The sequence below is a fragment of the Thamnophis sirtalis genome, unplaced genomic scaffold (genome assembly GCF_051295495.1).
Source record: "Thamnophis sirtalis isolate CommonGarterSnake01/CBP01778 unplaced genomic scaffold, rThaSir2_p1.2 scaffold_4, whole genome shotgun sequence".
NCBI lineage: Eukaryota > Metazoa > Chordata > Lepidosauria > Squamata > Natricidae > Thamnophis > Thamnophis sirtalis.
This window is the reverse complement of record NW_028261384.1, coordinates 65,520,967-65,535,658: the sequence shown is the minus strand read 5'-3', so window position 1 is coordinate 65,535,658 and position 14,692 is coordinate 65,520,967. Positions and strand designations below refer to the sequence as shown.

The window sequence follows — 14,692 nt, the reverse complement described above, 5'->3', positions numbered from 1 at the left end:
TTTATATACATTTATTAATTAAATTTGTTTGCAGCCATTTTCCTTCAAGGCAACTCACTGAGCAAAATGACTGTCAAGCCATATGACTGAATCACTCAACAATCGAAATCCTAGCATTCCTGGTTGCAATCATTAAGTGATCTTCCTGGATGGAAGGAAAGAACTATTTGCCACATAGTTTTTACTCTGCAGAACTGAAATCTTGCTAGGGTGCAGTCCTTTTGTTATCAAATGTTCTTGGAGCCCACCAAAGGATTTGAGCTCCCCTTTGCCTTCAACATTTCCTGTCAGCTTCTGACTTTCAGGGGAAGACTGGCAGAGAAGGTTGCATATTGCAATTGAAAGCCATGGAGATTTGGCAAAACTAGTTGTAAATGCAAGCTAGTTGCCAAACACCAAAATGAAGTAACCTGACTGGGGGTGACAGGGCAGACTACAAAATACCTTTTCTAAGGCTGTTTAGCAACTTTGAACCATTATTAAATAACTAGTAATACAATCAAGGACTATCTGGAGAAAAAATAAAAAGTACTATATCAATATTAACTATAATTTAAAGTGTTATTTTTAATACATGTTTAACTTTTTATATCCAAAACCAAATACCACATTAAGAAGCATCTGCAAAGTATAACAAAATACTTTATGTTTTATTAATTTAGTAGATATTTTTATCCCACCTTTATTACTTTTATAAGTAACTAAAAGCAACAGACTCACATAAAACTGTTTCTCCTCCTATTTTCTCCACATCAACCCACTGAGTTAGATTGGGCTGAGAGTAGTGTTACTCAGCCAGCTTTCCTGTACAAAATGAGACTAAATTCATAGTCTCCTGGTTAGCACTTTATCTACTACACCAAACTTCCTTAAAATGAACTTAATTCCGAAGTCTTCACCGTATTGTTACATACTATTGTTTGTGCATCTTGAAAAAAGAAACTAGAAAAGCAAAGTAAAACAGGCAACAATAAAAAAGTAAAAGAAAAAGAAACTATTTGGCTTCTAACTTTCTCCTTTTTGTGCTTCAGCTAATTTACAATATTTATAGACCCCCTTGGATCCCAAATTGTAAATGTTTAATTTGCCCTGCTATATATTTCATGTATTTGAACCATTCTTGTTTAAATGTGGTGAAACATCTGTTGTGAATATATATACTGTCAGTTTTACCATTCCTACATATTCTCCAAGTTCCCAATCCAATAAAACAATGTCAGAATTGTATCTTTCTTCCAATGCTGGGCTAAATTTATTCCCACTGTCGCAAACATGTGTCTCAGTAAATTATGATATTTCTAGTTGATTTTTTATTAGACTGTACCTAGTAAGAAAATTTGTGGTTTGATTTCAATTTTAATTTCTAAAACTTTTCAACGTTGTACTATGTACATCTTTCCAGTAGTTTGAAGTTTTTTTACATGTCCCACATATGGTAAAATGTTTCCTGGCATTTCTAATATTTATTACTGGATATGTATTTATCTATAAAATTATAGATCATGTGTAAAACATTTTGTACCAATTTTCTTTCAAGTTGTACCCTGGAGTATATTTTTAAATTTTTGTTTCTTGTTTAAAATATTCATTGGAGAAAAAGATTAATATTGATCATATCAACCAAATTCAGTAGAAAGATGTGGCAAAGTGTAGACCAACCTCCTTGTGGTGCACCCTGGGAAATAATACTGTCACAGCTAAATAGTCTACACATTCTGGCTGCTGAATTTCACAAAGATCTCCCAGCAAGAAGAAGCAACACAAATATAAAAACAATAGGTCTTTTCAGATGAAATAATGCTGCATTCTGTCATGCCATATGAAACAAGTAAAAAGTAAAAAGATAGCAAAATGGAGATATAATTCAAGAGTCTTTATATACTTAAATCAATTTAATCTTTCTTTGATCTTTAAAAAATAGTAAATAAATTCACAAAAAATAGAAAAAAATACACAAATCCTATGTGAAGAGTCTAAACTATGTTTAATTCATCAAACAATCAAAGAAAAATAAGCAATTTACCTAATTCTAAAATGAAGGAGTTTTGGGTCAATGATAAAGGACATGGGACACATACTGTTAATTTCGTAAGTGTTGGTAATCTGCTTTCAATTTCAATCTGTTGGATCAAAATATTAGAAAGATATTTACAGACAATAGTAAAATATTACTTAAATAAATTGTAATTATAAATATAAAACTAATATTTAGAACTTCAAAAATATTATTTCATCACTTCAATAAATCAGTAGCTAGAACTTCCACAGGGAATAATATACAAGCAATATTCATACAGAATATTGCAGAGAGAGAGTGTGTGTGAGAGATTGTGAGATGAACATACACATATAAAAATTCCCTTATCACCCTTATAATCTGCATCTTCCCAATCTCTGCTTGTCTACCGGAAGCTTGGAATTTGAGGATTTTGTGCAACACACTCTTCTGGACAGAGCACACTGATATCATTCCTGGAGTTTTTTGGAGCCACTCTCCCAGCTTAGGTATCATGGTCCTGAGTGCCCCTATCACCACTGTAAACAGGGTGGTTTTTTTTTTACATCTTCTCTAGTTTCTCTTTCAGGTTGTAGTACTTCTCCAGTTTCTCATAATCCTTCTTACTGATGTTGCTATTAATTGGCACCATTACATCTATCATTTAATTTTCTTTCCCATTCCGTGTGAATGACGTGTGTGTGTGTGTGTGTGTGTGTGTGTGTGTGTGTGTGTGTACACGTATATATGTACAAACATACAGTGCATTCAGAAAGCATTCAGAGTCCCTTCACTTTTCACAATTTTGCTATGCTGCAGCCTGATTCTAGTTGTTTTTCTACAAGATTCTACAAATTCTTTTTTCTCATTAATCTATACTTAGTATCCCATAATAACAAAGTAAAAACAGAATTTTAGAAATGTCTGAAAATTTATTAAAAAGAAAAACTGAAATACATTGACATGTATTCACACCCTTTGCAACACTTGAAAGTGTTCAGGTGCTTTCCATTTCTCTTGATAATTTCTGACATGTTTCTATACTTTGACAGGAGTTGACCTGTGGCAAATTAAATTGATTGGACATAATTTGGAAAGGCAACTCTTTCCAACTGACAAGTCGAAACTGACAATGAGTATTGTAGCAGAGCAAAAGTCATGAGGTCAAAGGAACTGCCTGCAGAGCTCAGAGGCAGGATTATTACAAGGCACAGATCTGGGAAAGGTAAAGCTTATGCTGCACTAAGAATAAAGTGGTCTCCATAATTCTCAAATGGAAGAAGTTTGGCACAACCAGATCTCTTCCAAGAGCTGGCCGCTCAGTCAAACTGAGCATTCGGGGAAGAAGGGCCATAGTAAGAGAGGTGACCAAGAACCTAATTGCCACCTTGACTGAACTCCAAAGATCCTGCGTGGACATGGGACAGAGTTCCAGAAGAAAAACCATCACTGTAGCTCTGTACTGATCTAGCATATATGGCAGAATGGTTTGACGGAAACCTGTCCTCAGTCTCTGATCTGATGAAACCAACATTGAACTATTTGGCTCAATTCTAAATGTTATTTCTGGAGGAAACCAAGCACTGGTCATCACCTGCCCAATATCATTACAACAGTGAAGTATGGTGGTGGCATCATCATGCTGTAGGGACGTTTTTCAGCAGTAGGAAATGAGATACTGATCAGTGTTGAGAGAAAGCTGAATGGACTACAGAGATTTCAATGAAATGACCTCAGACTGGGCCAAAGGTTTACTTTTCAACATGACAATGATCCTAAGCACACAGCGAAGACCACACAGGAGTTGCTTAGGAACAACTCTATGAATGTCCTAGAGTGGCCCAGCCACAGCCCTTGAACATCTCTGAAGGGATCTAAAAATGGCTGTTCACAGATGGTCACCATACAACCTGACTGAGTTTAAGATGATTTGCAAGGAAGAATGGCAGAAAATCCTGCAATCCAGTTGTGCAAAGTTTATTAAGTCATACCCCAAAAGACTCAAGGCAGTAATTGCTACCAAAGATGCTTCAACAAACTACCGAGTGAAAGGCCTCAATACTTATGCAAATGTGATATTCATTTTTTTTCTTTTTAATAAATATATAGACATTTCTAAAATTCTGTTTTCACTTTATCATTATGGAGTACTGAGTGTAGATTAATGAGAAAAAAACATACACACACATAGATAGACACAGAGATGTATATATTTTAGCATAGGTTTACGTTCTACCTAATAAGTTATTTATTCAAATCCAGCATTTTGAAATCAGAATTCTCTAATCACTTTGCCAAGCACCCAAATTACAATCACATGGCTATGGGACTGGTCATACAATGTTTTGCATTGGGAGGTGGGATCTTTGGGAAAGATCCCAGCTCCATGCCTCGGTACACTTCTTCTTAATCAAGTCAGTCAGTAAATGAAAGCAGGATAAGTTTCAAAGCTTAGGACACTATTGGACAAAATACCAAGCTTACTTCTTAAAAACTCTCATCATTATACATTTCCTTTCTTACTACTTTGGGGCCAAATCCACATCACTGTGTAGTAAATACAGGTAGTCACCATACAGGTATCACCATTCATTTAATGACAGAACAGATTTATAACAATCTTGGGAAGTTGCTTTACAGCCCTTAAATTGTTTTGGTCTCGCAAAACATTGTATGACCAGTCCCACAGTCATGTGATTGTAATCTGGGTGCTTGGCAATCTGATCATACTAATGACTAGTTGCCAAGCATCCCACAATTACATGATCATCTTTTCCAATCTTCTATGCTGGCTTTTCCTGAAAGTCAATAGGGAAGACTGCAAACTTGTTAGTGCATAAGAATTTGGAATAGCTATGGCAACAAGTCAGCCAATGGGAACTGTTTGGTGTCTGAGGCACAGGATTTGTTGTATGAACCATGTGAGACGGCTTGGAGCCTGGGCGTGACTTAGCTTAACTGTTCTGTGCTGTGAGAGTTCATTTGGTCTTTGCTTGAGTAATTTTGCTGCTTCTCCTCAACTTTATCATGTTGTAAGAACTGCATGAGTATTGTATAAATGAATCATGTTTTATATTATTGTATATAAAGAAGTTTTTTCTGTATAAAGATATTCAGCTGAACAAAACTGAAGGTCTGTTACATAACCCTAATGCACCCTAAGCATTATACTGGGGACCTGGTCTGCTTAACAACCTGAAAAAATCACTTAACAACCATAACCAGGAGAAGATGGTTCTGCATGACCAGCGGACAAGCTCACATGCATGCATGCAACTCCATTTACAAGAACGGCAGGCACGCATGCCACTCGCACAAATGGAGCGTGCATGCACAACTGAGGATGCGTGCACACACTCACTCAACACTTCCGTGGCCAGATTCTGAACAGCTCAAGCCCCAGTAGTGGTCACAGTTCGGGGATTGGGGACTCCTGTTCTAAACAACAGTGTTTAAATCTAATGTTTATTTTCCAGAATATAATATAAGCAATTTAAATCACTCAAATCATTCCTGTATATCAATATGCAACAGTATATTTATATTGCATAATTTATGCAATGGTTTAGAAAATTTTATTAAACATGCTAATACCTTTATCACCACAGAAGGAATCACCTCTGCTTTAATTTCACTGTCAACAGCTTGCTGTAAACAAAACATGATGAATTAGTCAGAAATGTTTATGATACAGAAAATATTATTCTATTAGATGACTTACATTTAAAATAATGAAACAAAACAAGATAAAGTTAAATAAAACTGTTCAAAACTTAAAAAGCAAAAATATACAAGCAGTGTATTCCTAGATTTATCTCTTAGCCAAACCAAAAAATATAATTTATGGGCAATTAAATATTCCAAAATAGTACTTTGTAAATTAACTTTTGAAAAATCATATAAAAAGATAAAAAATAATTAAAATGTATAATTTGATAATACATCTAAAATCTAACTTATTCATTTTGGCATGAGAATTAGGATGAAAGAGACCATGATTCATTTCAAACACTATTGTATACCCTTCATTAGGAAAATGTATTTATGTTTTGAAGAGTTATCTAAATTGATTAATTATAATTCCACACATTATTTACTATTAGAGTGTTGTTTTTGTGATCAAGGATTCAACATATAAATCCAAGTGCTGACTGAATAGAAAGCAAAAATAAAGCATCTCTAGTCCTGAGTTTGTCTTTTGCAAATTCTACACTGTGGTCAGCATAAACCACGGGTGTCAAACTCAAGGCGCGTAGGCCAGATCTGGCCCATGGGATGCTTAAATCTGACCCATGGGCCAGGCCTGGACATAGCAAAGGACTGACCCATGGTGCCTCTGGGAGCCAAAATGGGGTGTGTGGGACTTTATGTCGCCCCACTGCACCCCATATTTAGCCTAGACAGCCTCCAGCAGCATACTACCAGCCAAAATGAGGCACCAGGGGGCTAGGCAGGGCTTTACTGCATCCCATTTTTGGCCTGGACAGCCTCCAGCAGCACTCTGCCGGCCAAAATGGGGTGGAGGAGGGCAGCGTACGCACACACACACACACATGCCCTGTTTTGGCCAGCAATGTATAGCTTTTAGTGAAAACTAGCATTTAGATAGGGCTTCTAAAACAGGGGAGCAGCTTCCACTGAATTAAATTATATTGTATGAATCTTAATTAACAGTTTAATATTGGAAGTCACTTTCTTCTGGTTGGATTGTAGTTGTATTTGAAAAGTTTATATCAAAATAGTACTGGAATAAGCAAACTAGGTCCTAATTATTCTCCCACTGTCAGGCCTGCAGTTATATTCCTTTTAGGATCTTTGGCCTGCCACTCTCTCTCTCTCTCATTTTACTATGATGTTTCTTTAGTGGGATAAGTAGGAGGGGGAATAGTAAGGAGTAGAATTGTAGAATGTGTTGTTGTCAAAATATAACATTCCTTTCTAGAAGCCCAAAGTCATCCTTTGTCTGTGCACCACTGACCTGACCAGAACTAGATGAGTGGAAATGCCAGCATAGCAGAGGAAGATTGGACCATGTGATGAACTTGTGGGTTTGAGGCAAGGTCTTGAACTTTCAACTGGGTGGAAAACCCAGGAAGCTTAAAGATCCAGGTTTTTCCACAGTTGGTACCAACATGTCTCTCTTATTAAATTGGAACTCTGATTTAATTCTGGATGATATTTGGAATGCTGACACCCACATTAGAACATTTATGAACTTTATATCAGAATATTTTAGTTTGGTGTATCTACTGTGGTGCTTAAAATTTTTGGAATTCTACGTTGTTGTTAGTTGTGAAAACATGTCCGATTCATCGCGACCGTAGTTTTAATTGTTATATCTAAATTCAGCATTCAAATGTACATACAGAAACTGAATCCAGATCAGGCAAGACTGTCACACCAAGTGCAAAATCTTCACTCTTTTCAGACTTAGGAAGGATATCTGAAAGATTTAAGGAATTAGCAAATTTAGCTACCGTATTTTTTGGAGTATAAGATGCACCTTTCTCCCTCAAAAAAGTGGCTGAAAATCTGGGTGCGTCTTATACACTGAATACAGCATTTTTTGCCTCCCGAAATCCCGCCCCTTCACCAAAATGGCTGTGCATAGCCTTTCGGAGTCTTGCAGAGTGCTCCTGGGGACTGGGAGGGCAGAAATGAGCAAAAAATGGGCCCATTTCCCCTCGGAGCACTCTATAAGCTTCCTAAAGGCTATGCATGTCCTTTTTTGACAAAAACCGGACACGATTTTCCAAAATTTGGCAATTTTTTCCTCCTTTTTGCCTCCACCCCTGGAGCAATCTACAAACCTTCTAAAGGCGGAATAGACGGAATACCAGTGGAGCTATAGAAATATAATAAAATAATATTGGAAGAACTAGGAGTGGAGATGTTTAACAAAGTTTTAGGAAAAGCCAAGATACCTGAATCATGGACGGAAGCAATAATATCGCTAATCCCGAAAGAAGAAGCCAATCTACAAGAAATTCAAAACTACAGACCAATTTCATTACTAAATTCCGATTATAAAATATTTGCAGCAATTATGGCAGGAAGAATTAAACAGGTTTTAAATGAATTAATACACCTGGACCAAAACAGATTTTTACCTCACAGACACATTAAAAATAATACGAGAGTCATCCTATACATAATAGAATATTATGAGGTGCATCCAGAAAAACAAATAGTACTGATTCTCCTTGATGCACAAAAAGCATTCAACAACGTAATTTGGAAATTTATAATAACACTATTAGAAAGGATGAAATTCGGAGGAAAATTTACAAAAATGATAGAAAAACTTTATAACAGTCAGACAGCCAAAGTTCTAATGAACTAACAGAGAAGATCGAAATAAAAAAGGGAGTCAGACAGGGGTGCCCCCTCTCTCCTTTGCTGTTTATATTAACCCTGGAAATTTTATCAAATGAAATTAGGAAGGACCAGGGAATAAAAGGTTTGAGACTCAAAAATGAAGAATATAAAGCCCAAGCTTATGCCGATGACTTAGTATTTGTTCTAGAAGATCCATTAGAATCCAGTCTGAAATTAATTAAAAAATTAGAAGAATATGGCGAAGTGGCAGGATTAAAAATCAATAAAGGCAAAACAAAAATGATAAGCAAGAATATGACAAAAAAGCAAGAAGAGGAACTGGAATTATTTATTTATTATTTATTTATTTATTTATTTGTTTGTTTGTTTGTTTGTTTGTCTTGTATGCCGCCCACTCCCGGAGGACTCCGGGCGGCTCACAAAAGACAAGGGAAAGGGGGGAACAAGACAAAGACAACATATTAAAAACAAAACCAACATTCACAATTTCTATGGAGGTAGATGCTTCTCAGCTCCTCCCAGCCTGCTGGAACAGCCAGGACTTGGTGGCTTTGCGGAAGGCCGGGAGGGTAGTAAGGATCCGGATCTCAACAGGGAGCTCATTCCAGAGGGCCGGAGCTGCAACAGAGAAGGCTCTCCCCCGGGGAGTCGCCAGCTGACATTGGCTGGCAGATGGAATCCGGAGGAGACCCAACCTGTGCGATCTAATTGGTCTGAGAGAGGTAATCGGCAGGAGGCGGTCTCTCAGTTACCCAGGTCCGATGCCATGTAGGGCTTTATAGGTAGCGACCAGCACCTTGAAGCGGATTCGGAGACTAATAGGTAGCCAGTGCAGCTCGCGGAGAATAGGTGTAACGTGGGTGTACCTTGGTGCACCCACAATCGCTCGCGCGGCTGCATTCTGGACTAATTGGAGTCTTCGAACACCCTTCAAGGGCAGCCCCATGTAGAGCGCATTACAATAATCCAGTCTTGAGGTCACAAGGGCGTGAGTGACTGTCTGAAGGGCCTCCCGATCCAGGTAGGGTTGCAATTGGTGCACCAGGCGAACCTAGGCAAAGATCTCCCTGGTCACAGCCGACAGATGGTGTTCTAGAATCAGCTGTGGGTCCAGGAGGACTCCCAAATTGCGAACCCTCTCTGAGGGGCGTATAATTTTGCCTCCCAGCCTGAGAGATGGAACAGTTGGACAATCTTTGGGAGGGAACATCAGAAGCCACTCGGTCTTGTCTGGATTGAGTGCCAACTTGTTTGCTCCCATCCAGACTCTAAGAGCCTCCAGGCACTGGCACATCACTTCTACTGCTTCGCTGAGTTGGCACGGGACAGACAGATACAGCTGCGTATCGTCTGCATATTGGTGATACTTAATCCCGTGCCGGCGTATGATCTCACCCAGCGGCTTCATGTAGATGTTAAATAGGAGGGGGGACAGGACCGAACCCTGCGGCACCCCATACTTGAGGGGCCTTGGGGTCGATTTCTGCCCTCCAACCAACACTGACTGCGACCTGTCTGAGAGGTAGAAGGAGAACCACCGCAAAACGGTGCCTCCCACCCCCACCTCTCGCAGCCGTCGCAGAAGGATATCATGGTCGATGGTATCGAAGGCCGCTGAGAGGTCAAGAAGCACAAGGATAGAGGGGTGACCCCTATCCCTGGCCCGCCAGAGATCATCGATCAGCGCGACCAAAGCAGTTTCCGTGCTGTAACCAGGCCTGAAACAAGACTGAAAAGAGTCTAGATAATCGGCTTCATCCAAGGACCGTCGGAGTTGTGAGGCCACCACTTTCTCAACAACCTTCCCTACAAAGGGAAGGTTGGAGACTGGACGATAGTTGCTCAAGATGGCTGGGTCCAAAGACGATTTCTTCAGGAGGGGTCTCACCACCGCATCCTTTAGGAGGGGTGGGAAGATTCCCTCCTGGAGAGAGGTGTTCACAATCGTCTGGATCCAGCCGCGTGTCACCTCCCTGCTGGTCGAGACCAGCCAGGAGGGACACGGGTCCAGTATACAAGTGGAGGCACTCACCGCTCCCATGGCCTTGTCCACTTCATCAGGAGAAGCCCGTTGAAACTCAATCCATAAAGCATGCTCAAGACCCTCCCCCGGTACCTCGGCTGGTATCGTGCAATTGGAGTCCAGTTCTGTCCGAATCCGAGCAACTTTATCCGTCAAATACTGAACAAATTCCTCAGCTCTACCCTGTAGAGGGTCACCCGCATCCCTCCCTTTCAAGAGGGAGCGGGTTATTCTAAACAAGGCGGCTGGGCGCGATTCGGCGGATGCAATAAGGGCAGCAAAATGCGAACATTTCGCCGCCCGTATTGCCACGAGATAGGCTCTAATAAAGGCTCTCATCAGTGCTCGGTCTGACTCAGATTTACTGGCCCTCCAGTGGCGCTCTAGGCGTCCCTTTTGGCGTTTCATCTCCCGGAGTTCCTCGGTGAACCAAGGAGCCCACCTGGATCCGCCGCCTTGGAGAGGTTGCAAAGGCGCAATCCGGTTTAGAGCCCCCGTCGCCGCTATATTCCAAGCAGCGACTAAGGACTCCACCGGATTGTGGACAATAGTGTCAGGTATTTCTCCAAGCGCCGTCTAAAACCCCATTGGGTCCATCAGGCGCCTGGGGCGGAACCACCTAATCGGTTCCTCCTCCCTACAGTGGGGAATTGGCCTCCGAAAGTCAAGCCTCAGCAGGAAGTGATCAGACCATGACAAGGGCAAGGTTTTAATGCCCTTTAACTCTAGATCACATCTCCACTGCTCCGACAGAAACACAAGGTCAAGTGTGTGACCCGCTGAATGAGTCGAACCTCGAATTACTTGGGTCAAGTCCATGGCTGTCATGGAAGCCATGAACTCCTGCGCCCCATCAGAGCGTTCACCAAGTGTAGGCAGGTTGAAATCCCCCAGAACCATAAGCCTGGGGAACTCCACCGCCAACTCGGTTACTGTCTCGAGGAGCGAGGGGAGGGCTGTTGCAACGCTGTTGGGAAGTAGGTACGTTAGCAACAGACCCACTTGACCACCAAGGTCCAGCTTCATCAACAGGGACTCACACCCGACAAACTCCGGAGCAGGGATCCTACAAGGAACTAAAGACCCTTGGACGATGACAGCCACTCCTCCACCCCTTCTCTGGGATCGCGGCTGATGAAGCACCTGAAAATCTTCTGGGCACATTTCAGTGAGGGGGACTCCTCCCTCTGGGCCCAGCCAGGTCTCAATAATACATGCCAGGTCTGCCCCCTCGTCTAAAATTAGGTCCCGGACAAGGGAGCTTTGTGAACCACAGACCTGGCATTTAGCAACAACAGCCTGAGACCAGGGCCCTGACAATTCTCGCCACCTGGCCCTGGAGTGGAACTAACAGGGCCGGAAGGAGGGATCTCTGTGATGTAGCGAACCCTCCTTCCCCGGTAATGGCCAGCCTTGAAGTTCCCGTCATACCTGCCCCTCCCCATAGTGACCATAATGCTCCGGCCCTCCCCCACTACCGTAGACCCCACAACCCCTAACCCCTCCCACAGCTCCCGCACCATCCAGCAGGCAATCCTTAACACTCATTCTAGGACGGGAAGTAAGTCTGGGCCCCTACCACTTCTGCAGTGGCACTCAGTGGAGGAGACACCAGGCAATACTCTCAACCCTCTCATACACACGCAATAGCAGTAGACTTATATACCGCTTCATAGGGCTTTCAGCCCTCTCTAAGCGGTTTACAGAGAGTCAGCATATTGCCCCAACAATCTGGGTCCTCATTTTACCCACCTCGGAAGGATGGAAGGCTGAGTCAATCCTGAGCCGGTGGGATTTGAACCGCTGAACTGCTGATCTAGCAGTAGCTTGCAGTGCTGCATTTAACCACTGCGCCACCTTGGCAGCCACTCACTCATGCAGTCCCCACGAAATAAGTTAAACATAAAAAATACAACAGTATGAATTCTAGCCAAGAGCCAAGGTGGCGCAGTGGTTAAAAGCAGCACTGCAGGCTACTGCTAGATCAGCAGGTCAGTGGTTCAAATCTCACCGGCTCAGGGTTGACTCAGCCTTCCATCCTTCCGAGGTGGGTAAAATGAGGACCCAGATTGTTGGGGGCAATATGCTGACTCTCTGTAAACCGCTTAGAGAGGCCTGAAAGGCCTATGAAGCGGTATATAAGTCTACTGCTATTAAAAAAAGTGGGTGCAAACATCAACCAGGCATACCATTCACACTACATTCCTAAAAAATTTGCGGAGCACTGCACTAGTGCGATGTAAGATAATGGTGTGCAGATGGAGGGCGAGCTGCTCCGCTCTTCTCCCCTCCTCTGAGTCCTAGAAGAGCTTCCCAGGCCACATGTCCAAAGTCAGTAGCATATAAAGTGGAGAGAGCACGGGATAAGGGTCCGGTATTGGTACACAGCAGCTTTCCAGTCCTACGTCCTCCGGATCCAACAAACAATTTATGCCCCCCGTGTCGGGGGGTAGTTCTTCTCCTTCCCCTGAGATTGAGCAGGGTCCAGAATCCGGGGGGGGGGGGGAGAGTCTGTGGGGCCAACGTCTGGGACTGGCCCGAGCTGCTCCAGAAGATGGAATAAAGGGTGCCAATTCCTACAGAGCCAAGTCCTGACCCCTATGGCTGCCATCATCTACCACTCCTAGCCCTATTCCAACCTTATCCTACTACTAAACCTAATCCTAACCTAAAGCTAATCCTAATTCTAAGACTAAACCAAAAACTAACACCAACATTCTAGCAACTAGAATGCAAATAACTAAGAAAGTGAAATGCTTGGGGATCGGGTGTCTGCAAAATATTCCACAATTAAGTACGATAATTATAATAAACTAGTGACACAAATAAAGAAAGATTTAGAAAGCTGGAAAAATATTCAGCTTTCACTAATAGGACATATAGTCACAGTCAAAATGAATATTTTACCAAGAATCTTATTCTTGTTGCAAGCCACACCTATTAACTCAGGTAAAACTTTCTTTCAAGAATTAAACAAAATAATTGCTAGGTTCATTTGGCAAGGACGAAAAGCAAGGATTAAACTAAAGTCAATGCAAGATAGCAAGGAGAGGGAAGGTTTGCATTACCAAATTGGGAATTAAACTCATTAACAGTAACAATAGCATGGGTGAAAGATTGGATAGAACTAAAGAATAAAATAATTTTGACCTTTAGAAGGCCATGATTTGCAAGCAGGTTGGCATACATTCCTACGGGATGATAAAAATAAAATGTACTTTCAAAAACATTTAATTAGAAGAGCGTTATTGCAAAACTGGCTCAAAATAAAATAAAAAATCCACTATGTGAAAATCCCGAATTGGCTATCACCAACAGAAAGGACGATCCATCCAAATTTTATAGATATGAATAAAATGCTAAGATACAGAGACATAATTGACAGACAGGGAAATTTAAAAACAGTTGAAGAATTGACAGAACAAAACATGAAAATTGACTGGCTAACCTACTTGCAAATCAAAACTAAACACAATAATGATACTAAAATATATGACATCGAAACAGAACCACACAAATTGGATAAAATAATTCACAGCTCAGATAGAAAGAATATATAAATTTCTCCTGAAGCATAAAATGGAAGAGGAAATCATGAAAGAACAAATGGTAAAATGGGCACAGAACTTTGGTTATAATATTGAATTAGATAAATGGGAAAAATTTGTGGGAACAAACTTAAAAATGACACTATCAGTTGCATACAAGGAAAATCAGTACAAAATGTTTTACAGATGGCACCTGGCCAACAAGGTTAGTTAAAATCTCAACAAATACCTCTCCAAAATGCTGGAAATGTGAATCAATACATGGAACATACTACCACTTATGGTGGACCTGTGAGAAGGCTACATTTTTTTGGAAAAGGATCAAAAAGTGGCTAGAGGTAATAACAGGTGTTAAAATAAATGGAAACCTGAAGTTTTTTTAATTAGGAATAATGATTGTGAAATATAAAAAAGAAATTCATATTTAATATTACATATAATTATGGCGCAAAGATTGCCTTTGCCCAGAAATGGAAAAACAAATTAATTCCAAGCAAAAATGAAATAATAAGAAAGGTTATGGACTGTGCTGAAATGGACAAATAAAAAGAAATCCAGGGAAAAGAAGAAACAGAATACTACCAGATATGGGATAAATGGTATAGGTGGATGGAGGAAAGAAACAAGGATCAGTGAAGGAAGACAACAAAGCCTAAAAATAGTAGTTAAGGAGAATTAACACATATATATGTATCCAAGTGGTTTAAACTTGCTAGAGGTAATTAGACAATATAGCAGACAGAGGAGTAAGATAAGAGGGTTAAGAATGGTGAAATACAAATAAAA

General features: G+C 40.8%; 1 protein-coding gene across 1 annotated transcript in view; it reads right to left on the bottom strand.

The window, feature by feature from the left end:
- BBS9 (Bardet-Biedl syndrome 9) overlaps positions 1-14,692 on the bottom strand; it is a 363,446-nt gene that overhangs the window by 247,234 nt on the left and 101,520 nt on the right. The window contains exons 11-13 of the mRNA XM_087713067.1: positions 7,363-7,439; positions 5,591-5,644; positions 2,024-2,120 (exon numbers count right to left, since the gene is read on the bottom strand). Of these exons, the coding sequence (XP_087569193.1) occupies positions 2,024-2,120; positions 5,591-5,644; positions 7,363-7,439 (228 nt within the window). The remainder of the gene's footprint in view (positions 1-2,023; positions 2,121-5,590; positions 5,645-7,362; positions 7,440-14,692) is intronic.